Source organism: Anthonomus grandis, chromosome 7 (assembly GCF_022605725.1).
Source record: "Anthonomus grandis grandis chromosome 7, icAntGran1.3, whole genome shotgun sequence".
NCBI lineage: Eukaryota > Metazoa > Arthropoda > Insecta > Coleoptera > Curculionidae > Anthonomus > Anthonomus grandis.
In genome coordinates, this window is record NC_065552.1 from 8,056,105 (window position 1) to 8,083,928 (window position 27,824).

Consider the following 27,824-nt stretch of genomic DNA (forward strand, 5'->3'; position numbering starts at 1 on the left):
TCGTTAGGAAGCGTATTCCAAAACGTTTTTTATACTTTTGCATCCAACCACTTCTCGCAATTAAAGAAGGAGATTCCTTTTATTGACTGTGAAGTAATTGGCCTTCTCTTGGATCATTAAACCAGTTACCGGAAAATTTCTTTCCCTTGTTTTTAAGAACCACTTATATAAAGCTTTTTCCATTTTAGGACACTCTGATTATCTCAAAGTTTTCGCTTTTCCAGGTCCTGTGAAAGTACTGTTGACTCATTTCAAAATCTTTATCCGTCAGTGACGAATCGCGCATATAGTGGATTTAGCAACACCATATTGTCTAGACAAAACGGTCACTCCGACACCTTTCTTTAATTCTTCTAATATTTGGGCTTTATCGCTTAGGGTTAAATGCTTTCTAATTTTTGCCATAATTATTCTGGCGGCGTGACGCGACCTACTACACCCAAATACTAAAGAAAACTAATTGCCCGAAAAGAAACAAACCGTTTAATCTTTTTTTCTTGTCTTAACTTGTTTGTTTACCTAATAAAACTATTGGGTTTACTATTTCGAGAATCAATTTGTTCACTTGGCAGAATACATTAAGGAAAAAATGTCTGTTCACTATTTAGAATAGTTCACTAGACAGTGTGTTCAGTATAACGCGAGTATTCTGTATTTGTTAAAAACTATATAATCTGTTGCTCAAGACACTTTTCCAGAACTTTGGATAAAATTGGCAACATCAGAATCCAGCGAAGATCACTGTACTTCTTAGAATTTTTAACCTTAGACATTGGCAGTATATTAGCTAGTTTCCAACCGGCTGGAAACTCACTCGCTATTATAATTTATGTGTGTAATTTGCGGTATAATGAAGAGACAACAAAATAAAATAAGTTCTAAATTTAGATTACCGCGACCGATTGTGTTAGACCAAAGTCTACCCAAAATACTTATATTATTTTGCGATAACACAAAAGATTAAGATCAGCGGTAGCCAGATTAGAATTCATATTCGGAAAATGCGAACTTATGTCATTAAGATGGTATAAATTTAGATATACTTTTCCAAAATTGGGGTCATATTTATATATAAATCTTATAACCATCAATACTGGACTTCATTTCTAGTATAGTATTATCTATAATTCTATACCATGCTAAGATCAATGAGCTTATTCAGTAAAATTTCATGGTTTACCCTATTACATGCCTTGGAGGAGTTGGTCTATATGGGATGAACCTCCTCACCCCTCTCCAGTATTTTCATATGCATAAGTAAGTTCAGTTGACGAATATTGCTGGAAACCAAATGTTCCTTAATAATTTCAAAACCAAATTAGGAAATTAATTAACTTTGTAACCAGGTTCTCAAAAACTTTGGATATTAATTTATTGACTTATTCTCTAAAACTCTATTATTTTTTATATTTTGCCAACTTTAACGCTCGTCTTTTACAAAAAAATAAACGCCTTTTTTTTGTTTCTTTTATAAAATATATTTTCTTCTTAATATTAACAGAACAATTCTTAATATAAACCTTGAAACAATAAATTATAATACCTATTACTACAAATTAATACCCTCTGATAAGGCTCCTTAACAGAACATTTTGTCAACTAAAAAGCAATGAACAAATAACCACAAACAAAAATACTGCTTAGATCGGTTTGTAAAGCAGGGTGGTGACATACTTTTTCCTATACCTATGGGTGGCACTAAGCACCATAACGCCATCTTTAATCGACAAGGCATACAAATGATTTAACATCACGTGATTCGGTTCAGGTAACAGGGTAGGTTCGCACTAAAAACTCAAATTCAACAAATTCCTAAAAGTTTTATATGAAAATCACTTACAGATAATGGCGTATCTTTATTCAATATAACTTGTAACAAATGGGGCGGTAAAATGGGCGGGCCGCTGCTTTTCTCCCACGGCTTATAAACGGGAATTTCTTGGGAAAATTCTTTTTGGGGATCCTCTTTGCCGCTCTCCTGGTCCTTGTCCAGCGCTTGGAACACTTCGAAGTCCGATTTCTTGACAGTTATCATGTTATTTTTCTCGCCTGTAAAGGATTTTCAAATCCTTTAACCTTTGATTACAATACCAAGGAAATTGTGACAAAAGTTTAGTTTACCTTTACCTGTTGATTCGTTTTCGACTATTTTGTAATGCGGGTCGTTTTTCCACTCTCCATCCACGAAGTATCTGTATTGGTGTTCGCCTTCGGGCAGATCTATAATTGTTACAAAGTCTCCGTGGCTTTTTACCATAGGAATGGTGGCCCAGTTAGTGAATGTGCCTGAGATGCACACATCTTTTCCTCCACCTAAAAATATCGGTATAATATTAATTGGTATTCACAAACTTATTTAGGGGTTTGGACAACCAGAAAGGAACCCTCACTATATATATAATAATAAAAATAATAATAATAATAGCTTTATTAATCTCAAGAATACATAATAGTCACAGACAAGTAAAATAATCAAAATATAAGAAATAATAGTAAATTATGCCAAGATTCACTTAAAAACTAACACTAACGAGGTTTAAAAATTCGCATGAAAACAGATAAAATTCAGACGAAATACAGTCATATATACATATATAAAATTCCTAGTTAATAAAATTTAAAAAAATCTGTCAATGAGTAAAATTCATCTTTACTGTATATACAAGCATATGTTATTATAAATTTTAAAATAGTCTTAAATTTACCAAGTGGCAGCAATTTTATCTCTATGGGTAAAGCAATAAATAATTTAATTTCTTCGATGCTGCTTCTCGCCAATCGATTAAAAGGCAAGAATCAAGTTATTTTGATTTCTAGTATCATGGAGATGAATATCTGATAACATAGTATATCTAGAAATATTTTTCCTAACGTAAGAGAGTTTGTGGAATATGATTAGGCCATATAAGGTCATTATTTGCAGTTATTTAAAGAAAGGTGGACAAGATTCATTTTGTTTCTAGTTGACAATGCATCTTATGGCAGATTTTTGGACTTTAAAAATGTTTTCAAGATGTGTTGTGGCTGCACATTAAAAGGCCATAGCACAGTATAGAATTAAATAGAGAATAGTAAGTGGTTAGTGCAGCCGCCTCATTAACTGTATGTTTAATTTGTCTCATAAATGGACTTAAGTTTGTTGCAAAGAGCTATCACATGATCAACATACAAAAGATTAGTATCCAGAGTAACATCTAAGAATTTTAACCTTTGTTTTTCCTCACTAGAATTACTAGAAGTTTTTGTTTTGAATACCACAGATTCAGTTTTCAACTCATTCGGAGTTAGCTGATTTGTAGCAAACTACAACTTAACCCGATCCAATATTGTCCCAAGCAATCCAGCTAGGGTTCTGTGTTCCCTCAAAAGATACTTCAAATGTAGCATCATCTGCATAAAGAACACACTCTGTTTCCTGACAATTTGTAAAAGCTTGTGGAATATCATTTATGTACAGGAGGAAGAGGAGGGGACCCAGTACTGTCTTGGCAAGCATTGGCTCGCTGACATCATTCTTAGAGCAAACAACCTGGTACCTTTCATTGAAATAAGACTGCAATCGCCAAAAAGCAACACCGATTCCATAAAAATACAGTTTGTCCAGCAGAATATCATTCTGCATATAATATAAAGGCTGCAGTTAAGACAGTAAATTTCCCTAAAAACTTCTAAGATCTATTTTCAAAAGCGTCCCTTATACAATTCACCAAAGATAGAATGACATCTGTTGTTATATTTTTTCTAAAACCGAACTGTTTTGGGATTATAATCTTATGTTTATCTAGAAAGGCCACCAGCTGATTAAAAATGACTGTCTCTAAAACTTAGGAAAAGGCAGGAAGTATCTCTATCTACCTAAAGTTTTGAGGAAGGTTTGATTCTCCTTTTTTATATATAGGAATTATTTTGGCAAACTTCAATTGGTCTGGGATAATACGTTCTGCCACACAGTTGTTAAAAGAATAAAACTCCTGCAAAACCCGTACAAAAATCCCTTAGGTGTCATTTAATTTCTGCGACTTAAGCAAAGCCTTTGACTCTTTGACTTTATAGGGTCAAGTAGACGGACTTTTCGTTCACATCAATGATTCGCCATTTTCATGCTAATCAGTACAATTTATTCAGTTATGAAAAGTTCCTGTGGGACTCACATATTGCCTCATTGAAGGCAACTATCTGGTTGCTCCTGCTCCTTGCACTTCCTATATTGAAAATGCATGTTATGGTTGCTGAATTGGTTGTGGCCTATTTAACTGAGCTAAAGATCAGTGAGCTGAGAATTATTCAAGGAGTAGGCTAAAACAACTTGATGATTCAAAATAGAAATAGTCATCTTTCTATATTTACTGCATTTTTTCACACCATTCTAAATGGGGCAAGGTAAGTCTCTGAAGTGCCCCTTGATGTAGGGTAAACTCTAGATTAAGCAAGCAATCACAAGTTAAAAGCATGGTTTGCTGGCAATAATCTATGTTTGAATCCAAATTAAACAGAGGTGGTTAATTTCTCTTTAAGGGAAAGTCATCAGAGAATAGACGCGATCAAATTTCTGGGTGTTTATCTAGATTAGTCTTACTCAAACTTTTTTCGTGACGGAAACCTTTTAAAAAACTAAATTTTTAACGGAACCCTAAACTCTAAACTAAAAGCAAAAGCAGTTATATGTGAATTGTTTATTAATAATCATACAAAAAAAAAATAGATACAGATCCGCTTAATACATGCATTTATTTATTATGACTGCTGGCGGAGTCCTACCGGAGGTTTCGCGGAGCATACTTTGAGTAACGCTGATCTAGATAATAAATTATCATGGAAGAGCCATATAATAGATCTGGCAATAAAACTCTCGTCGGTTCTTTTTCTGTTGCGCAGAATTGTTTAACTGGCGCCTCCAGTAGTATGTAGAACGGCGTATATAAGACTTTTTCAATTAAAGTTGTCATATGACTGTTATTTTGGGGTAACTCGGCTCTGGCAGAGAGCATTTAAGTTGCAAAAATCGGCACTCGGAATTCTAGAAAACAAAAAACCTTCACTATTTATTAGTGGTTGAAAATATCAAACTCCTGCATAAGCCGTACAAAAATCCCTTATGTGTCAATTAATTTCTGTGACTTAAGCAAAGCCTTTGACTACGTATCCTATGAAATTCTTCTTGTCAAACTGACTGAGGTTAACTTATAGGGTCAAGTAGACAGGTTGGGACATTTGTGACATTGACATTCACATCAATGATTCGCCATTTTCATGCTAATCAGTACAATTTCTTCAGTAATGGGAAGTTCCTGTAGGAGTCACATATTGCCTCATTGAAGGCAACTATCTGCTGGCTCCTACTCCTTTCACTTCCTATATTGAAAATGCATGTTTTGGTTGTTGAATTGGTTGTGGTCTGAACTGACGATCAGTGAGCCGAGAATTATTCAAGGAGTATCCAAAAATAACTTGATGATTCAAAATAGAAAAAGTCATATTTCTATATTTACTGCAGTTGTTTTTTTCATACCATTCTAAATGGGGCAAGGTAAGTCTCTGAAGTGCCCCTTGATGCATGGTAAACTCTAGATTTAGAACCATTATATTCAATTTACCTACTGAATCATGTTTCCCAAATTCAAATATTGATTGGTAAGAAATGTGCAAAGCATTTTTATAAGTCTAAAGAGAAACTCTAAGAGAAATTATAATTAAAATTACAATTTCTCTTAGAGTTAAAAAATTAAAATTGGGCACGACACTAATAAAATACTGTTTGATTTTTGTTTTAAATGAACATCAAAAAAAAAAAATAACCGAGAGAGATAAAAGATGTTAAAGGATGATATCTTTATTCCTATTCATAAATTCTTTAACGTTATAAAAGGCTTTATTTTTTTAAGCCGAGGGTTGAAAGCTTAAGTAGGCGAGAGTCCTAACGCTTGGGGGAAAAGCGTTAACATTTTTTATGTCAGAACAGTTGGTTCCATTATGGAAAAGTCTCAAGAACTCTGGAGCCACTGTTAGAGGTTGGGTATAAATGAATGGATGCATCGGTAGAAAAAGATTAGGGTTCATCCTTACATAGAGTGGAAATTCTAGTATGAAAAGACAGGGCAATATCAGCAACCCCAGCTGAACATATATCTGACTGCAATAATTTCAAATATTTTGTGGGCATGTGCAGAATATCCCTATTTCAGAATAGCATAAATAATTTTCAAAATAATCTAGGGACTTCCCTACTCACAGCCTATCAAAGTTAAAGAGGCACAAGAGGACAAACTCCGAATAAGATAAATAGATTTTCACAACTTTATACTTAGCTCCAAGAGATGCAGGTACCAAATCAAGATGAACACCAAGGAAGAGCGCTGTTAGTAACTGGCAAGATTTGGATGGGTATGTGCTCCTTTGCTTAAGGCTAAAAAGCTGATTGAATGAGTTTTTGCTCGGTATATTAAGACAAAGTTTATTTACCAAAGACAATCTCTACACATCTGACTTCGCGTCATCAATGCCGCAATCGTTAATTAAAATTAAATTCAAATAAGAAATGAAGAATGAACTACAAGGTTTGGATGAAAACCAATCAATATCATCTCTGAGCTAACTACCCAAGATCCAGTTTATCAAAAGCCTTTGCAAAGTCAGTGTACATAATATCCAACTGGCATCTTTTACTGATTGCGTTATGTGTTGTCTGCAGATAAAGCAATTGGCTGCAGGGAAAAACCTGTATTGCATCTAAGAGATTATGTGCTAAAGTGCATCACACAATTTTTCATGCAAGCAGACTCTCAAAGGCCTTCAAGAAGTTTGAGATACTAAGAACTGGGTGATCAATTTTAAAAATCATTTCTTTGGTTTTTTTCATCTCTCAGGAAATATTTTTATTTTAGAGTTACATTAAGGCAGATGCCTACAGTCATTTATTTTAATCTTATTTTATAAATAGGAGTAAATATTAATCAGAGAAGTAATAAATTAGAAATTGGACACTTGTTGAAGCCATGTGTGTGCAGGAAATGAAGTTGACTGAAATGGGCAAAATAGATATTTCAGATTGGAAGGACATAGCGTGTAGAGAGAGAGATTACACATTCAGTGTAAATATAATCTCTAGGCAAACATATATCCTGGCTGATGGTATTTTGAGAATTTAAATTGTACAAATAACTTTTATTCATTAATTATGATAAAACTGAAACAATCCTTTTTTCAAGAGAGAGAAATAGAAGTTCAAGGATGTCTTATCATATAATACGGAATACCACTCATATTGCTTGAACAGATGAGGTAAAAAACTTGGATAGGAATTTAACTTTCAATACCTAGGTCGGCAAGGTGTATCCAACATACAAAGGTCCATTGTATGTGTTGAAAGCAATAGAGAGAAATAAAAAGAGCACTGACAAGCTTGATGGCCTCTTTAATTCCTACTATTTAAATGTATATGGCCCATTCTTGACTGCTTTTGCTAAGAACTGTCTTCACAACTCACATGTGTAAATAAACTGACCCATGTAAGTGGTCATATGCGTTTAATATGATTAAAGGGCACTTTTTATCTATGGGCTGCTTAGTGCAAAAAATTATAAACACAGGATCTCTAACTTACCTTTTTGATTGTTAGTTTGTTGGTTTTAGGTTCCATTATGAAATGTATTAAGATATTTTTTTAATTTTATGTGCATATAAATTTAGGAAACAATAGCTATATAAAATGGAATGTATTTTGGTTCCATTGTATCTATATGGTTAGCTTATTATATAATAAAATTTTTAAAAAATAATAAAATTATAAAGGTGCTTTGCCAGATTAAAAGAAACTTAACCTATGATCATTCTGGTTTCAAGATTGTGCATATCATTTATTCTATAATTCTTTAGGTTCTGACAAGGATATATTAAATATCCATATAGTTCACACATAGAAGAAACATAAGACTGTGAAGTTCAGATGTCTGTCAATAAACTCATCATTTAATGTATCTTTCTGAAAATTTTATTTATTTAACATTGAAATATAAAGTGCTCAGCACAGTTCAATTTGAGTTCCTAGAGAACCAACCTACTAATAATGCTATTTTTAATTTCTGAGGAAAAATGCGCAGGTGCTTGCAGTGGCACTGTTCTGTAACTTAACAAAAGCATTTGATTGTGGGAATCATAGGATATTGCTGCACAAGTTAAAGATTTGTGGATTCAGAGGTAGAGGAGTAGATTAGTTTTGGCCATATTTAAGTAATATTCTATAGCCTATCTCATACAAAGGAAAAATATCCAACCAGAATGAAAATAAATGGCTGAATACTGCAACTAATTTTTTTTGTTAATATAAAATCTAAGCAATATTTTCAAACTAAAGTATAGCTTATTGAGCTCAATGTCTTTAATACCTATTTATAGAAATGAAATTATTGAGCATATAAATTCACTTAAAAACAACTGCCCTCTGGTTATAATGGAATACAGAACTGAAATCATAACAAATTTCACCTGTACATGATAAATAATCCACTAATACATATAATTAATTTTATATTTAAATCAGGCAATATCCCCGAATGTTTTAAAACCTTTATTGTTACTCCCTCCCATCTATAAAGCTGGTGATTTATCAAAAATTACAAATTTTCAAGCAATTAATGTGATTACCAATTTTGCCAAAATTATCAAAAAATCCCTAAAAGAAGACTCTTCAAATTCTTATCCATTAATAACATTTTGTCTAAAAACCAATTTGGATTCTACACCAGTATTAGTACTTTAGGTGCTATACTCCTGGTCACAAGAACCATAATATAACGAAACATCTTGATAGAGGTAAGAAGTGCCTTTCAAGATTTACTTCATAAAAAGTATGGTGATTGCTTAATACAAGATTTTTTGAACTGTTTCATAAGACAAACATTTAAGGTAGCACTTCCTATTCACAAAACTACCCAGATTCATGACTCAATTGTCTTGGATGACTTTTTGAATCATCTGCCTGTGAGCATGAGATGAATTTCTCAATCAAAAAGCTTTAGAAAAAAGTCAAGCAGTTGCTTGTTGCAAAAGCCTATTACAATATTTAAGAATATATTCTAAATTACTTGTTAACTGAAGCTTGTTGGGTTAGATGTTCTGAATGTGGTATTGTGTATTGTCCTATCTAACACAATTCTTGATCACTTTTTACTACTTAGGTCTTTAATTTGGGTTTGTAATTACTAACTCAAATGTTATAGAACAATGAAGCATATTTGATTTAATTTGAAATACATTATATGTTAATAAGAAAATTTTAAGAATCTGCATATTAAAAATAATAAAGTAAAGAACTAAATGTCTTACCTTCCCATCGGAATACTGTAGGAGTTTTGGTGTCAGTGATAGTTTGGCTTGACAAAGTAGTCCCCTCAGACACTAGAAATACATTATAAATAAAACTTTTTGGGCATAAAGTTCTTCTCACAGCTGTTTAGTTAGGAGTAAAATCAGGTATTAATAGAATACATGAATTTAGTTATGAGTCACAACTAAAGAGCTATGAAAAAATCATTAGTTCTGTGGTCCTTGGCGCTTTATTAATAACATTTCAAAAGAAAATTTAGTCCAAAAGTTTACATTACCTGTATTAGCCCTTTGTCTAGTGTAACTGACAGCTGGTTTGGTAAAATAGGGCTCCTCGTCCTCTTGGGAACTGTGAAACCCCAACTTATCAGGAGCTTTATCAAACGTGAAGGCCTGCCCTTCCTTCATGGGGGATGACGGCGCGGTGTCAACTGATTTTTGCCTTTCCCTCGCGGGGCCCCCGCTACCTGCGTTACCCATATCAGGTTATTTTCTTTTGGATATCAAGAAAAATATAGGAAAAGTATGAAAAAACTATTTTTTTTAACGAAATTTGACAGTTGACTAAGTTTTGACAGTTAATCCTAAAATCAACAGTGAAGTTTGCTGTAGTGTCAAACAAAACAAGATGGTGTTTGCAACCTCTTTAATGAGTAGGTAGCTAAGGCCAGAAAGATTGAGTCAGTAGTACCTCATGCCATCATAATTAAGTTGCAAAGATGTGTCTAGAGTATCGACATAGTTATACAATATCGATTTTCTTTAAAAAAATTTAATAATTTCTTCAGGTCGGAAAAGTGGCTAATCACGAGAACAGATGGAGATTTGACAATCGCATTTTGGGTTTTTACTCGAAACTTATCTTATCTCTATAATGGTGGAAGATTCTGTCACTGTCAAAAACTGACGTCAACGTCAACATTGTTGTCATGTCATCTTGTTTTGCTTCATTTCACTTCCCAGCGTGTTTTCGAATATTTGACCCCGAATAAAATCAATAAGACAAGTAAAATCGTCGAAAAGGCTTCGTAATTACATCCAATTAAGTCAGATAAGCCTATTATCTATAATTACAACCCAGTTTGTGCCGGTTTTTTGTCCCCACCAACAGCGTGCGCCCAGGTATGTTTGTATTACACTTTTTCTATGCTACATCCCCCAAAAAAAAAAATCATTGTTAAGTCGATCATTTAATTATAAGCATTACGGAATTTCTACTGCAGGTCGCTGCTGTAACGCCGTAAAATGGCAAGTAAATCGAGAAGCAGATCTATTAGCACTGTAAAAAGCAGATCGAGGAGCCTAAGTTCCTCTTTAAGTCGCTCAAAGTCTCGCTCTAGGAGTGTGAGTGATGAGAGGGATGGATACCGTCTTCACATAGCCGATATCGGAGATGATGTAAGAAAAAGCGATTTGGATAAAGTATTCTCACCTTTTGGGGAACTGAAGGAAGTATGGCTCACCAACAGCACCCCTTGTTTTGGGTTTGTTGTGTTTAAAGATAAGAAGGATGCTGCAGTGGCTCTTAAAGCTTGTGATGGGGCGTAAGTAGACATTGCTTGATTTTATATTTTTGCCACAAGGCTTTTATTATTACATTACTAGACCGTGAATTCATTTTTAGACAGTTTGTTCTTAAAATCCAAGTGAGGCCACATACATTCCAAAAGAGTTTTTTATGGATAAAGAAATTAATAATTATTTATTGAAAATTAGCGCAAACAAATTTATGCTGATTATTGTGATAGAATAGTTCAATTTTTTGAATAAATATTGACATTCTTGGAAAAAGAATTATAAGAGTGAATTCCATCATAAAATAACTACTGCACTGATGTCATGCTTATTATGGCAATTTTAAAATTTTGAGTGTCTTCATGAAAAATGTTCCTAGGATTTAATGTTTGGGGCAAAAAGATTTCCTACAAAAAACTTGTAATGGCCACTTCCATGACTTCTTTTTAAAAAGTACACATAAATGCCTAAGTTATGAATAAATAGGGTGTTTGATGTTTTAAATCAAATTTTCTTTATTATATATCTCTGGCACCTTCTGAGATAACTGCCTAAAATATTGATTTCAGTTGACCCTTATCCAAGCACACATTTCATTCAAAAAAATAGTCCAGAAAAAGTTAGTGAGATAAATACTGGATACCCTATAACCCCTTGGCTCCTTTATTTATGTTAATTATGACTTAAATAATCAGCTCTTCAAATCTTGTTAAAAAATTAGAATTCAATTTTGGTTGGCTAACTTAATAATGACCTGCCTCTAATTAAAACTTGGTGTGACTCAAATAAACTTTGTTTTAATGTCTCAAAAACAAACATTATCTCATTTAAATATGACTTGGGACTAGTTCATTTAGAAAACCAATTGTTAAGGACTACATCAAATACTAAATGCTTAGGCATTCAAATAGATAATAAGTCCTTACTTTTATTTAAATTCATAAGATATTTTGTGCTTTCCTGTTATTGGATTGCTTAGTCTATCTGTAGGAGCGCCTTGTACTTAAATAAATAAACTAAAGTTTCAACAACATATTAAACAACTGCATAGAAAACTTGCATCAAACTGCTTGACAATTAGGATAATCTCCAATGAGTTAGATAAAGGTACAACTAACCAGGCATATTTCATATTAATTGAATCCCATTTATGGTATGGCATATGTTTTTGGGCTTCTTGTTCTAAACACTTAACGCATACATTATTTGAGTTGCAAAAAGGGCAATTAGATCCAGATTCATGTAAGACTCTCTTTCTCGCAGACAAAATGTTCACATTGCCCTGTCAGGATTTGCCTTTTTACTCCACAAGGCAGACACATAGGGTGTGATTGCCCATTTCCAGATTGGCCCTGGTGTATGACTGTTGCTTATAATATTTGTCAACTTTTTAGCCATTTGCCTATCAGAATAAGACAGATTTCTTAGGCTAATAGATTTAAAAAGGAAGTAAATTGCTTGTTTTAAAACGCTATTATGATATTGAAGAATATTATAATGATTAAGGTCAGGAGAACAGGGTGGCCAATCACATCTTGTCTCCAACCAATCCACCAGTTTTTGTTTAAAGATACTTATTCTTGATCAAGATTTTACAAGGGACAAAGAATAACATCAACATTAAGAAAAAAATTAATGTTCGGTACCTAGACATAAAAAAAAATGGGAAGGGCAAAGGGTACTAAAAGCCATAATGTGTGGTTGGATGATACTAAATTGTATTCCAATCTTGTCACAAAGAATATATAATCAGATTGGTTTATTAATTTATTATGCCCTAATATATAATTTTAAGACAGTTTAAAAAACTAAAAAAATGCTACTATAATTCAAGGCAATTCTAATTTCTGATAGATAAGCTGTAGGCAATACCAGTCTATTAAACATGCTTTTTTCATGTTAGTCTTTTTCCTGACAAATTTAATCAAAGTAAAAAATTAATAAATTGACTACATATATTCCACTATTCTCCCAATCTTTGCAAATTTAACTTTTTAGCGAGGTATGTGGAAATCGCATAAGAGTATCTTATGCAAGACCAAGGACAAGGGGTCAAGGACGTCGCTTCTTTTCAAACAACATGAGGTGTTACCAGTGTGGTTATAATGGCCACTTTTATAGGGATTGCCCCGAAATTACTGGGGGAAGTGACAACAGAAAAGACCGGTAAGTTCATCACATGTAAAATAAATTAATTATATATGTACATCTGACAATTTTATAGTGGAAGTATATTTTGAAATAATACTTACTTTCAAAAGAGAAATCTTTCAGTTTAATGGGCTTCACGTATTCTTCATCACTCATTTTCACTGAACCGCACCTTTTATTCTAATTAAAATTTTAAAAAATGATTGTCCCTGAAAAAACAAACTCAATTTAACCAAACACAAGTTGTTATTTAGCAGAAGTGTGGTAACGCTTTGAAAACTCATTTAATTAAGTAATGTTGACTTATTTGTTTAAATAATTGCCACACAAAGGTCATGGAAATTTAGCGTCAAATAAATTCAATGCAGGTTCTGTTTACCCTGCTATGATTTTAAAAAATCAATAATACAAACACTGAACTGTTGGTTTTTAGAAATAAACTGGGATTTACAATGAATGCACTTTATTAAAACTTAAGATAATGGATCATTGAAGAATAATAATATTTATCAGTTGTTTAAATTGGAGCGGCAAGGGTATAAAATTATGTTTCATTTATATTATGGCTTGGATGTTGTTGTAATTGGTTTGTTTTTTGGAGTGAGGCAATTTAATTTTATGACCCACATTATTGTTTTATTAAAATTGATGTTGTCACCAGGCAAAGTATGGATTATTAAATAGGAAGTCTGGAGAGAATAAATTCTGTGGCTTGAAAATGTCCATAAGAATCGCAATATGTAAAAGATTGTATTTATTAATTGTTTTTGTGACAATGAATAATCTCCAGAATGTTTATATCAACTTTCTTAGGGTATTTCATTCCTATTGATTTGGAGGAGTTGAAGAGAGTGTATTATTCAGTCAATAAATAGATCTTAGGAATCTGGTGTCTTTTCTTCTTGTCTAAAATTAGCATAAGTTGTCTCCCCTCATAAGAGAGACTGCTTATATTTTAGACTAATTTTACTGCCTTCAAAACTTACTGAATATTGTAAAGAAACTAGTAAAGGCTAGAGTCATTTCACTTTTAAATGTAAATGAATAATTAAGCCCCATTTTGATCATTACAGGACAGGTTAATGAAGCATTGTTCTGTGATTTATAAATGCCCTTAATTTTTGGGAAATGTAATTTATTTCCGAATGAGTATTCTAAGGCATTTTGTTGATCACTTCAGCAATTCCCTCTGATCTTTAAAAGCTCTTCATATTGTCTCTTTCTAATATATGGCATCTGCTTTCTTTGTAGGTCTAGAAACAGTAACTCTTATTTATAAAAATAAACAGAAATATTATAGTTCAAAAAATTAATCTTATGTAACTCATAATTTAATGTTACCAATACCCTGCCCTGCATTTATAGCTATTACATTACTTGGAAAATAATATAATTATTTTCCAAGCTGTTTAGGAAGATTGGTTTGCAGTTGTTTGTCTGTGTACTTATTACAGTCTGAATCAATTTTACTGTGATAACTTTTAATATAAGATTTTATATCTTCAGTTTGTTTTTCTCTTAATGTTTTGTTTAGTTCTATTTTTGTTCCTTTTTCATTAATTTTTAACACTGATTTTAACCCCTTTTTAAATTTCAAAAATTTGGTTTACTCTTTATCTAGATGTGTATTGTTTTTGCTGTTTATACCATAATTCCTAAATATTATTTTCACTTTGACAATTCATTACTCTAAATCCAAAAATGCCAATTAGTTGTTAACTCATTTATAATGTTTGTATCATGTTAATGGCTTATCTTATCAATATTCAAAGTACTTGCGGAAATGAATATTTAAAAATCAATTGAAATAATAAAATAAACGTTCATGATTAAGAGCTAAAATTGTATTTAACCTGCCACTTCCTTATAACTGCAACTTATACATTATTTATTTTTGATTGTGATGGTGCCTTTAAAATGTTGGGTTTAAATAAATTTATCCAAGCAAAATTATTAAGAATGATAATAATAACCTTCTATTTAGTATAAATGTAATCAAAGATTTGTAGCATACCATAGTTGACTTTCTCTAAATAAATCTCTATTTTTAGAGAAAAATAGCTTACGTTACTGAATGTACCTACACTGCAGTGAGGATGAGAATCATATTTGCTTGATAAAAAATTGAAAAAATATTGGCTTGTGTTAATCATTAACATACTAGTTTTAAGGTTGTTTTAAATAAGTCTATTCTTAATCAACCATTTATATGCGGCTGACATTGTGTTATTTGGATTTTTAATTAGAATAGGTAAACACTTATTAATTAATATATTAGTATCATCAGCATAGCATGTAATTCTGCACTTGCATTTATGAGCTCTGTTACATTATTGTGTATATTATAAAGAGTATTGGTACAATTACACTGCCCTGATGTATGCTCAGTGTTGTGTCTAGTTTTTTAGTGGTTACCCTTTCTTTGTCATGCCCTATAATTAAATTTTGGTGTCATAAAAAATTAGCCGAAGCTTTGGGAAACAAGTGATTCTGAACGATAGTTCTCATAGATAGGTATTAATCAGTACTAGTACACAAATTGTTTTTACAAACTGAACATAAGTACTCCAGTACTTGGTTGCTAGGGACAAGGTAATCATTCAAACTTTTTTCTGTTTCCAGTAGTGTGCTGTAATGTTGGTAAAAATTGATTGATTATTAAATTATGCAGCAGTCATGTTATTAGAAGTATCATATACTGTCTCTTTATTACTGAACCTAGTTACAAAGTTGTCATATGCCTTAATTTTTGATTTAGACATCTCAATTCCGCATAGTTTTCTATGGACACCAACCATTTGCCAAAATCACCAAATTTAGGTTTAGTTTGTAAATACTCATTTCCCTTATTATAGTTTATTTGGTAGGTAGTCCAAATATTGAAAAACACGTTCTTTGAGGTTTAATTAGCGGACTACTTTGATCCATAAAACACTGCTGATAACACAATGAGAATCGTAATAATCTTGTACTAAACAAGATGGTCCATTAATTTATTAATGCAGTAGCTTTCTATCTTCTTTTGTCTTTTCTCAGATCTGATCTCACTTCCTGCTCACGAGTTTTCTTGTGTGAAAATCTCTGGTTGAGTGAATGATCAATTACATGAAGATCAACATCATTGCTAAGGAAGAGGTTTCTGAAAATGTGACAAAGAGTGGTGAAGATCTACAAAAAAAAATATGGTAATAAATTAAATTCATTGCAGAATTCTTTAGTCTATCAGTTTATACAAATCATATATTTCATTAGGCCTTAAACTGCGATATCTATGTTTTTATCCCTGCCTTAGAACATTGAAAGGCTAGAATTAGCATTGCCATGGAACTATGGGCAGTTTGTTTGCTTGAAACATCTGTGCTGTAATGATGCCAAATACTTATATAAATATATAGAAATAGGATATATAATATAGAAATGGCAAGAAAAACACACTTTATAATATCATAAAAATTTGTCACTTATTTTGACAGTTTTTTAGAAGCAGTTTTAGGAATAAGAATGTTGTTGTTTAATAATTTTAGCCTTTTAATGTTCTAAGATCCCTGCAATATGTGCTATTCTAATTTAACGCGCAAGAACTACGACTTTGAGCCGTGAAAATGAATTAAATATAATTTGAAACGTTGGCTAGAAACAAATAATTTTCTTTAGCTGACCAGTTTACGTACAAAGCTAATGATGAACTATAAAATCAAATTAAAAAGCTTCAAAAATCATTTTGTTCCAAAACCGTTTAAAATGATTTAATTTTTTTCATAAGTTAAGTAATTAAAGAAGAGATTATTCAGCAAATTAAAGACACGGGAGTTTTTTGCCGTAATTGTAGATGATACTACCGACATTACTGATACAACTCAGTGTTATTAAGATATGTAAAGAAAAAATCTCTGAATATGAACGATTTCTGGGTTTGTACGATGTACGTACTTTAGAAGCCTCATACATAGTAGTTGCCAGCGTTTTATCTTCATTTAATTACAGAGAAAAGCTCGTGGCACAGTACTATGATGGAGCAAGTGGAGTATAGGAGTAAGGAGTGTCATAGCAGTTGATTACATTAACGGGTTCCAAATGGAAATTTAGAATGAAGCAACTTTTAGTCTCCTGCAAATCAATTAGAGAGAATCGTTTTTGGTACTTTATTTAGAATTCTATTTTTTTTTAATCAGTCGGCCAAACACAGTGATTGCAGATAAGCTGATTGGTAAACAAATTCCATTTTGTCAAAGTCAAAGATTGTTTTGCCTCTAAGAAATGAATACCTCAACTTTCATCCGTGTTTGAAATCTTCAGGAGCAGTCTCTATTGTTAGTATCAAAGAATTTCTAAAATCTTTTGTAGAATTTGAATTGGTATTTCTTTTAAATGTGTTTGGCGAATTTTTTTTAAACATATTCGTAATGACATTACAATTAAGAACAAAACCAGCTAATTTAGTTAATAATATTAAGCAATCAATTTTTCATAATTAAAGAAAAGTCATCATAAACACTCCACCCAACCCAGACACTAGATCTAGACACTAGACCGTATGATTACTTAGATTGGAGATGAAACACACTATCCACTTACACGCACATGTGTATACACGTCTGCCTAATTTCTTTCTTGCGTGCCAAAATATACATGCATTAACATGCAACATAAATTTATAGATGGGAGAAGCCTTAAGTTAAAAAGAGAACGTAAAAAGCTTCGTTGTGCTGACTGAGTGGAAAAATGTCTTTTAGTACATTCCAGCCAGTGCTCTCTCTACTGCGAAATCTTGTGTTTATAGGAGAAGGAGTCTTGTAAGTAGTAGAAACACTATCGTTTTCATTTCTAATTGACCTTTTTAATTGCATATTAATTTCTGTATCTAAGACCTGATTTCGCCAGACCTGTATGACTGTTTAGACGACAAATTTTAATTTGGTACCGATACTACTACCTTTACTACCCAATGGATACCGAAATGGCCCTAAAAATGTAATATATAAACCATTTAAATGATAAAATATACTTCCACTAAAAAATATATATAGATATAGGTTACTCATTAACTAAAAAAGCTTTGATCAAGGTCCAGTTTGCATCCAGACTTACTTTTTCTGGAATGAAATATTTAGAAGGCTCCCTATTCTCTATTGGGAATACTTTATATGGTAAATCATGTTTTTCAGTTTTCTTCTAAAACGAAATGTTGGATTCATCGAAGCTTTTTTTGTACAGTAAACCCCATATTTTATTGATATTTTCGTGTCAAACAAGTTGTAAACCAACAGATAAAATTGAGGTTTTAAACTGATAACCTTCCTTTATCTGACGATTATTTCTGTTTACTAGCATATAAAGCATAAATAACACATTATTTAATCATTGAAATATGGGCTATTACTTTCATTATTTATGTTTACATTGTTAGGTCTAACAAAATTAGTGGTTATTTAAACTAATTTTTGGTTTTTAATTATTAAAAAAAAAATATTTGAATCTCGTGGCTTACTGTTGTGTTTATTTTTAGACCTTGTGGTTACAGATAATTTCAATTTTTAATACTTGAATACATATTAATGCCACAAAAATGTTGTTAGACTTTGGGTTTTTATCTTATTGATAAGCAGTCCGTCATGATTTTTGTTGAAATGTACATAATGGATATTTTATAAGGGATCACCTATATTCACTAAACAATTAAAGACTATAAAGACCTAATTCCAAAGTATTGAAAGCCACTAATAATAATCATAGATTGGACGATAGATTTCTCGAGTGGCTATAAAATTGCATTTTAAAAATGTATAAATGAAATTTTTCTGTTTACAACCTGTAATTTAGAAACCACTGTATTATTTGAACTGGTTGAATGTCCAAGGCTCTATAATTGGAACTTTTCAAATAGCTAATAAAAAATGTAATAAAGGATTTGAAGCAGTTTTTATGTGTTTGAAAGGCAAACTAAAACTTTTAATGGAAATAAAATATCTGAAGTGTTACATAATTAAGCTGTATTATATGGTATTAAGACATCATTTGAACTTATTATATTAAATATTAATACTTTTTTTTCATAACCATTAAAAACTTTTTTAACAATTGAAATAAGACAAAAACCCAATTAAGCTTCTTGTTGATAATATGTATCCAAATATCACAGAGCTATTTTTTGCATTCACAACCTTTCTATTTTATTTGACTGTTTTCTGGTAGTGTTTGTACAGTCTTTCGAAGAAAAATTGAGACAAAATTTATGCCATAACTTATTTATTTATTGATTTTTTAAATCTATAAAAGGTTACATAAGTTTTATATTAGAAAATTATATTGGCAGTACTAAGAGCTAATGAACTATGTAAGTACTATGACTAATGAAAACTAAATGGTAATCGCAACTAGAACTACAGAGAATAGAAAAATTTACAAATGTCTAACATATAGATTTAACTAAAATAATAGTGACAACAACTTACAGTTTTATAACCCTTTTAAGCCTAATTTTCTATTGAAGCACAACAATGGTATAAACTCAATGCCTAAAAAACCTACTTGATTCTTTCAACTTACAAATGCTAATGACATATATAGAAAAAGGCAATCTTATGTTAAGGTAGGTCGAATTTTTAGTACGTCAAATTTTGAACATTTTCATGATTTGTGTGAAGCTATTGACTGAACAGCAGTGTATCTTTCTATTGTACCTCATAACTAATAAACTGAGAGGCAATGGATCTGAATCATAAACATATATAATTGAAGTGAATGATTTTAATCAATACAATTGTTCTGAGGCTGACAAAGTAACAAGTTTGCTCAAACCCCTAAATTAATCCCTTAGTTTGTACTAAGAATCTTTATAAACATTTATTCTAGATTTATTGCACGCATTATTTTTTAATAAAAAGCAATAATAATTTATCTGAGAAAGAACGAATTTAAATACTCATGATCATTGGTTTTGGAGACCGGGTATGTACACATCAAGAGTGCTATTTGGCACTTTCAACAGTTTGAACTTATCCCTGCTTTAGTCGTTCTATTCCCTGATTCAAAAGAGGCTGACATACCTAGTAACGAAATGTGGTTTCGACAAAACGGTTTGATATGGTTTCAACTCCTTTCCTAACAGATGGATTGAACGAAAAGGACCGATTGAGTGGCCATTAAGGCCACCTGATATAACCCCATTATATTTTTTTCATTACGCTATTTGTTATTTTTTCGACCTCGTTTTTGAGTCCAAAAATGGGCATCAAAAGTGCCATATCTCGGTTATTATAAAAGCTACGACCTTGCAGATGGTCGCGTTGAATTCAAAATGACGAAACTAAGACAAAACCGTTGGAATTTTCCCGATAGCTCCTATAGAAGCCGAGATATCAGCCTTCAAAGTTTGGGTTTTTTCGTTTTCCGGGTATACCCCCACGTATCGATTTTTTTCAGAATTTTTTTTTTTTTCGAATTCGAACTAAGTATACCAGCGGATTGTACTCATCAAGTAGATCACGAAAATACCGGGTTATAAGGAAATCCGAGCAAAACTAAGAAATCGAGTATTTCCTCGACCTCGTTTTTGAGGCCAAAAATGGGCGTCAAAAATGCCATATCTCGGCTATTATAAAAGCTATGACCTTGCGGATGGTCTCGTTGAATTCAAAATGACGAAACTAAGACAAAACCGTTAGAATTTTCCCGATAGCTCCTATAGAAGCCGAGATATCGGCCGTCAAAGTTTGGGTTTTTTCGTTTTCCGGGTATACCCCCACGTATCGATTTTTTTCATAATTTTTTTTTTCGAATTTGAACTAACTATACCAGAGGATTGTACTCATCAAGTAGATCACGAAAATACCGGGTTATAAGGAAATCCGAGCAAAACTAAGAAATCGAGTATTTCCTCGACCTCGTTTTTGAGGCCAAAAATGGGCGTCAAAAATGCCATATCTCGGCTATTATAAAAGCTATGACCTTGCGGATGGTCTCGTTGAATTCAAAATGACGAAACTAAGACAAAACCGTTAGAATTTTCCCGATAGCTCCTATAGAAGCCGAGATATCGGCCGTCAAAGTTTGGGTTTTTTCGTTTTCCGGGTATACCCCCACGTATCGATTTTTTTCATAATTTTTTTTTTCGAATTTGAACTAACTATACCAGAGGATTGTACTCATCAAGTAGATCACGAAAATACCGGGTAATAAGTGAATCCGAGCAGAACTAAGAAATCGAGTATTTTTTCGACTTCGTTTTTGAGTCCAAAAATGGGCATTAAAAATGCCATATCTCGGCTATTATAAAAGCTACAACCTTGCAGATGGTCTCGTTAATTCAAAATGACGAAACTAAGACAAAACCGTGGAAATTTTTCCAATAGCTCCTATAGACGCCGAGATATCAGCCTTCAAAGTTTCGGTTTTTTAATTTTTTGGGTATATCCCCCGTATCGATTTTTTCTAGAATTTTTTTTTTTTCGAATTCGAACTAACTATACCAGAGGATTGTACTCATCAAGTAGATCACGAAAATACCGGGTTATAAGGGAATCCGAGCAGAACTAAGAAATCGAGTATTTTTTCAACCTCGTTTTTGAGGCCAAAAATGGGCATCAAAAATGCCATATCTCGGCTATTATAAAAGCTACAACCTTGCGGATGGTCTCGTTGAATTTAAAATGACGAAACTAAGACAAAACCGTTGAAATTTTTCCAATAGCTCCTATAGAAGCCGAGATATCAGCCTTCAAAGTTTGGGTTTTTTCGTTTTCCGGGTATACCCCCACGTATCGATTTTTTTCAGAAATTTTTTTTTTTTTCGAATTCGAACTAACTATACCAGCGGATTGTACTCATCAAGTAGATCACAAAAATACCGGGTTATAAGGGAATCAAAACTAAGAAATCGAGGGAAGCAAAACTAAGAAATCGAGTATTTTTTCGACCTCGTTTTTGAGGCCAAAAATGCCATATCTCGGCTATTATAAAATCTACGACCGTGCGGATGGTCTCGTTGAATTCAAATGACGAAACTAAGACAAAATCGTTGGAATTTTCCCGATAGCTCCCATAGAAGCCGAGATATCTGCCTTCAAAGTTTGGGATTTTTCGTTTTCCCGGTATACCGTATCGAATTCGACAAGAGAGCAATCGATCCGCAAGTGATTAAAAATGTGCTATGGGAAGTTATTTACTGACTTCAAAAATGCATTGAAGTAAATGGACAACTACCTCCACAGGGTACCTCTGTATATAAAATTTCTCCGAAAGTCCGAAACGTGTGTGATCGACGTGTCCGAACAGTAGAATCAACAGCTCAATTTTAAATGTATTTGGTCCGTTCATCGTGAATGCACTGTAGAATAAGCAAGTGTCAGTTTGGTTTTCGGAAAGGTGTAAATGCAGGAGATGCTCAATTAATTGAACCATACACGAGCTGTGAATGCACTAATCCAATATATTAAGTGTTTCCAAAAATAACCGCTTACAATTCCTAAGAGTAGCGCCTAACTTTCACTGCTAATTGGTCTATATTATCATAGTAATTTAATTTAGAGTCAAATATACCCAAGTTTCAAGCCACTCCAATCAATATAAGTTTCTTCTTATTATTGTGTAAATAAATAATCTATGTCAATATGAAAAAAGGCTATTCAGGTCTTTTTGTAACAAACCGCCATCTAGTTCATTAGTAATAATGAAGAATCATTTAAGATCATTAGCAAATATTAAAAACTTCCAGCACTTCAAGACCTACTTAATGTTATTAAAAAGTAGATTAAACTAGAAAGGAGAGGAATGTCCACCTTGGAGAACCCGGGGGTATTCAGAGCATACCTTCACCATTTTGGATATAATAAAGTTATCCTCCATCTAAGAACCTATCATTTTCATTTTTTCCATTAATTGTGATTGACCTTATCAGATGCCTTAGAGAAGTCAGTATAAACAGCATCAACTTGACGCCCTCTCTTCAAGGCGTGGAACGACCTTCCCTAAAAGCAAGCTATTCATCAACGATGATCTCTTTATAGTGCCAGTTCAAATAGCTCAATATTAGGCTGTCAAAAATCTTTGACATAAATGATTGAATGGATGTATTACGATTATTTTTAGCCCCTGATTTTTTTGATCCTGATTTAAATATAGGAGGGACATAACCCTCTTTTTATTTATCTGGAAACTTCCCAGTAGATAGAGACAAGTTAAAAAATCTACACAGCGGCTGGGATAATGAGTATCTACCCGAGAATGTTGGGGGTATCATTAGGCCCAATCATCAATTTATACTCGGCAAAGATCCAAGCGTTAACGTAACAGGACACACGACGTTAATTAGAGTAAACGATTTCCCAGAAAATATGGCTCATTGTATTTCCTTTAGAATAAACTATGGAAAAGTGAGTAGCAAAAAAGTCAACAATTTGTTGACTATCACTAGCAACAGTTATATAGCAACATATTATACTTTTGTCATACTTTCTGGAATTGTATTTTGTTTTTTTTCCCTTATTAATCGATTTCTAAAAACTTCCCGTGATAATCACTTTCATCATGAGATATCAGTTTTCTTAATTCGGTAGAGAAAGAACCAAAGAAGGAGTCACAGACGACAATACGAGATATAGTGGATAGTCATAAAAAAGTGGATCTGGATATTCAAAACATTTCATCAAGTTGTCATTACTAAGCAGTAAATCTTGGAATACACTTCTATTAATTTGTTGGTAAATCAATCATTTGGCACATATTGTGAAAACCATGTTTGTCCAAATGTATGGCCAAGCAAACCGCCTGTCACACTCCAATGTCAGCATTTGACCATTGCACCCCTGGTAAATATAAAGTGCCCCACAATATAAAACTTAGTGCAGCGATATGCAAAACAGATTTCGTTGACTGCAAGGTAGTGATCACTCCGGTACAATAATTACAACAAAAGGTATAAACACCACCCACATAAAAATGTGTATATTAGATAACTCAATTTTTTTTCTAGATTATAATTATGGCATATTAAAAAAACTCAATTGATCTCCTAACAAACATGTCCACTAACCAGAAAACAGTCCAAATAAACCCCTTAAAAAAAAGAAGAAATAAAACCACGTATATTTTCTACATGAACACTGTTTGACACCTAATTGTTTTGTGATTTGTCAGGCACATGGTATTAGTTGGTATGATGTTTTGGTTTGATGTAAAATGGGTTGCGAAAGAAAACGGTTGAACAGTGTCGAGGACCACCCCGAATTAAATAAAATGGTTCACGCTCCGTCCAACCGCGATCCGATGGTGTTTATGGATGGCAAATATAATGGTGTTCACCTCCTCCCCGATCACGCTCTGTCTCTCACTGTTATATGGTTGTTTTATGGTCTGGTTTTAGCTTCGGGAGGGAGCGAAGAGGAGGAGATTCGAGAAGGGGCGAAAGGGATCGGGACTTTGGCGGCAGGAGCGGCGGCTATAAATCATCTGCTGGGGGTCATCGGCGCTCCAGGAGGGGCTCGACCGATGAATTCGGCAGGATCAGGAGACGCAGGGAGGGAAGAGAGGGTAGGGAGGAAGGTGGGAGTAGCAGGAGGCATCGTTACTAGTTGCCCGGGTAGGTATTAGGGATCATTAGGTTCTAAGTTTTTTTTTTGGTGGTTTTGAGGAAAGATATTAAAGGCTCTAAATAAGTTTTAACTGAAATTTTAAATATGTAACACATTTTTTTTACAATACTGCTTTGCACCACATATTTTTCCAATTAAATTATTATCAGGCTCGCAATCAAGTATTTTTCCTCAAACAGACCAGTTTCGTATAAGAAAACTATAATCAACATTTAAGTCGCAATTTTTTTGGTGGTATTGTATATTTATGTAAAAATATTCTGTGTATTGTGCACATTGAGAAATTTTTTTTTGTTGTTGAAATATTTAGTTATTAGGGAAAGTTTGTCAAGTTAAACGACAATATTTAAAAGTGGGACATTATAACTGTATTAAAAGAATATGGATATCAATGTTGTTTTTTTTTTCAATTCCTTACATCTTGATTTTTAACAATGTTTCTGTTGATGAAATATTTCGTTTGTAGAATTCTTCCACTGATTGGGTCAACTTCAGAAAAAGATAAATCCTCAATAAGAGCACTATATTAAGAGTTAAACATAATGGTTAGCCTAATAAATGGTTGATTAGTTTAATAAAAAGACAGTGGTTTGATTATTAGGTTGACAAACCACGGCATATTGTACCAAAAAGTTTGTAAGAGCTGAATGAGGATGAGTAAGCGAATTAAAATATCGTGCAGCAAAGAGAGATAAATATTCAAATAGATATAAAAGAAAACTGATATTTGTATGAAAACAATTAGTACCGAAATAGGTATATTATACTCAATATACTTAATTTCTCCAATTATTACTCTCATTTTTCTATACGTAGTGAAAATTCATAATCAGTGATTCTGATCAGGTGATTTTTTAAAATCAGTTTAAAGTTTGTTTATCTAAACCAAACTTTTTGACGTTTTATTTTGAACAATCAAACCTTGCAAAACATTAATGAAGACCAGATTGAAAAAACTTCTAGATGCGATAGTATCTTTTTTCCCTGAAGATTGTGTGCTTCCGTTTAAAAAATATCTGTATATACAAAGAAATCAAGTAGTTAAAGGACGATCAAGCAAAAACAATCACGACAGGTGTCAACAAGTCACAACACACTTAGGTAATATGGAATCAATAATGCATGAAATTGAAGAACGGGCAATAATTTGTTTCGGAATCAAGAAGTACTAGTATACAGCAAAAATTCATTTTATCAGAACTTGGGTGACGTACGTAGTAAATTGGACCAACTTCGTGTTGCAATATTACAATGCGATCATTCTGGTTGAATCAGTTTCAATATTCTAACAATGAATTAGCACGTTCAGCCAGCCTACAATGTATTTAGATTTGACCGTAATCGAAGAACAATTTGAACAAAGTCCTGATGCTAGTGCGACACCATTTTAAGACTAAACTAATTAAATGTTGAGCATCTCTTTGTCCCTGTGAAACATGGCACTGGTTCATGTGTTTTGGGTGGTGCATACATACCACCAAATTCTTCAGAGGACATTTTCAGCTGTGGAGACCACACGCACCTTATGAGGGCATCTTGATTAAATGTCCGCAAAACTACCCAGAGAGATTACTAGGTGAATCATTTTTTTATTAAAATTTAAAGCAACCAAACGTTATCAAATCAACATGGAGTAGGATCTCATATTCAACAGTATTGAGGATAAATTATTAATCCAACAAGCAGCTGATACTCTTCTGCCGAATAATTATCAAGTTGGCATTACCTGTGATATATCTTATAATAGCAATATAATAGTTATAGTTCAACTTTTGACCTTAAAAATGTAAGCTTAAATGATGATTTCACATGCTATATCCCTTTTTGTGCTAAAAAAAACATATAAACCCTGTCGGTTTATCCCAGAATTTAAAAAACTTGCTTTGTCAAAGAAAGCTGCTCATGCTCAAATGTGGTCGCTCAGCTGCTAATTATGCTTTGTCCTCACTTCGGATGCTGCCGTGCAAGCTATTTACCAATCAGTGTTATAGATCTTATGTTTGTTTCATGGATGAAGCGATTAAAACTGATTCTAAACATTTTTGGAACCATGTGAACTCTTGTAAGTTAAATTGTTATGGTATCTTTCATGGCTAAGTAGTTACCTTAGTCAAAGGGTTAAGTTTGTTTATCTCAGAGGTTAACTATCAAATTCCAATTTCGCGACAGATTTTCGGATTTTACTACAATCTACCCTTAACAAGTTTAATGACTAGTCTAAGATTTCTTAGGGTAGTCTGATGATAAAAATCACTTATTACTCTTTGAGTTTAACCCAAAACAGAATTTGAATTTACTGATGAATAATTCATGTTATTTAACACATTTACGCGCGCTTCGAGAATTTTGGGATTCGTTAGGGGTTTTTTAATTAATAACCTTTAATTTTTTAATTTAAATTATCTTTATTAAGACTTTTAGTTTGCATTTTTCTTGTTTTTTTGCAAAAAAAAACACATGTCTGTAATAGCAGACATGTCACCTGATATTAATTTTGTTTTAAAAGGGACATGACTGCATTTGCAGACCAATTGCTTTGGAAAGATTTATTTTTAAACTTTGATACCTGTTAGTTACATATTTATAAAAATAAAGCAGTATAATAACACTAAAAACAAAAACGAAAACACCAAAATAAAAAAATCAAAACAGTTCAACAAAAATTAAAACCCTAAAATCAAAATTTACAAAAATTTTATCAAAAAATAAAACACTTTAGGCGTGGTAGTTTTCAAAGCATTTTCATTGACAAAGAGGGGGGAAAACCCGGACAAGCACGACAGCGCCATGATGTTTGACCTCTTTTTTCCGGATTTAGAACATTCTCTACACCTCAAGAAGTAACTTTTTCTAGAATAGTTTTCGGGAACTGGAATTTTTTCCAGTACATGTGATATCTGCACGGCTCTTTCTTGAGGCGCTACATCCAATTTTCTTGAACCTGATGCACAGTTTAAAGCTTCCTTTTTTACAAGTGCTCGTCCATTTTTAATGTGAGATACACCTAAAAGGCTTTTTATAATATTCTCACGAAATTCTAGCAACGTGATTTTATTTCTGTTTTCCTTGGTAATTTCCCGAAAAATTAAAAAGCTGTTTACAACTGAAATAGAACTTTTTTGTACCAACGCACAGATTTTCTTGGACAACTATAATAAATCTTCCCCTTTCTTGGCCAAACATTATTAGCTCTCCTTTTTTAATTTTTTTTGTGGTTATGTCCTTTGGATTCCCTTTTCTGTTTGACCT

The 27,824-nt window shown here is 32.7% G+C and overlaps 2 protein-coding genes across 5 annotated transcripts; one reads left to right on the forward strand and one right to left on the reverse strand.

The window, feature by feature from the left end:
- Positions 1-1,453: 1,453 nt before the first annotated feature.
- Positions 1,454-13,430, reverse strand: LOC126738369 (5'-AMP-activated protein kinase subunit beta-1). 4 transcript variants are annotated; one of them, XM_050443669.1, is made up of 6 exons: positions 13,089-13,430; positions 9,600-9,788; positions 9,322-9,393; positions 2,128-2,313; positions 1,841-2,049; positions 1,454-1,787 (listed from the first exon to the last, which is right to left on the reverse strand). In XM_050443669.1, the coding sequence occupies exons 1-6, from the start codon at positions 13,141-13,143 to the stop codon at positions 1,641-1,643; spliced, it is 858 nt and encodes a 285-aa protein (XP_050299626.1). In that variant the 5' UTR covers positions 13,144-13,430; the 3' UTR covers positions 1,454-1,640. The 4 variants fall into 4 exon arrangements, with proteins under 4 accessions (XP_050299626.1, XP_050299625.1, XP_050299628.1 ...); XM_050443668.1 differs by having other exon boundaries at positions 2,122-2,313; XM_050443671.1 differs by lacking the exon at positions 13,089-13,430 and having other exon boundaries at positions 9,600-9,901.
- Positions 10,249-24,967, forward strand: LOC126738370 (serine/arginine-rich splicing factor 7-like). The gene is made up of 4 exons (XM_050443673.1): positions 10,249-10,443; positions 10,545-10,865; positions 12,835-13,002; positions 24,347-24,967. Exons 2-4 carry the CDS (start codon positions 10,567-10,569, stop codon positions 24,552-24,554), a joined length of 675 nt encoding a protein of 224 aa, XP_050299630.1. The 5' UTR covers positions 10,249-10,443; positions 10,545-10,566; the 3' UTR covers positions 24,555-24,967.
- The last annotated feature ends 2,857 nt before the right edge of the window (positions 24,968-27,824 follow it).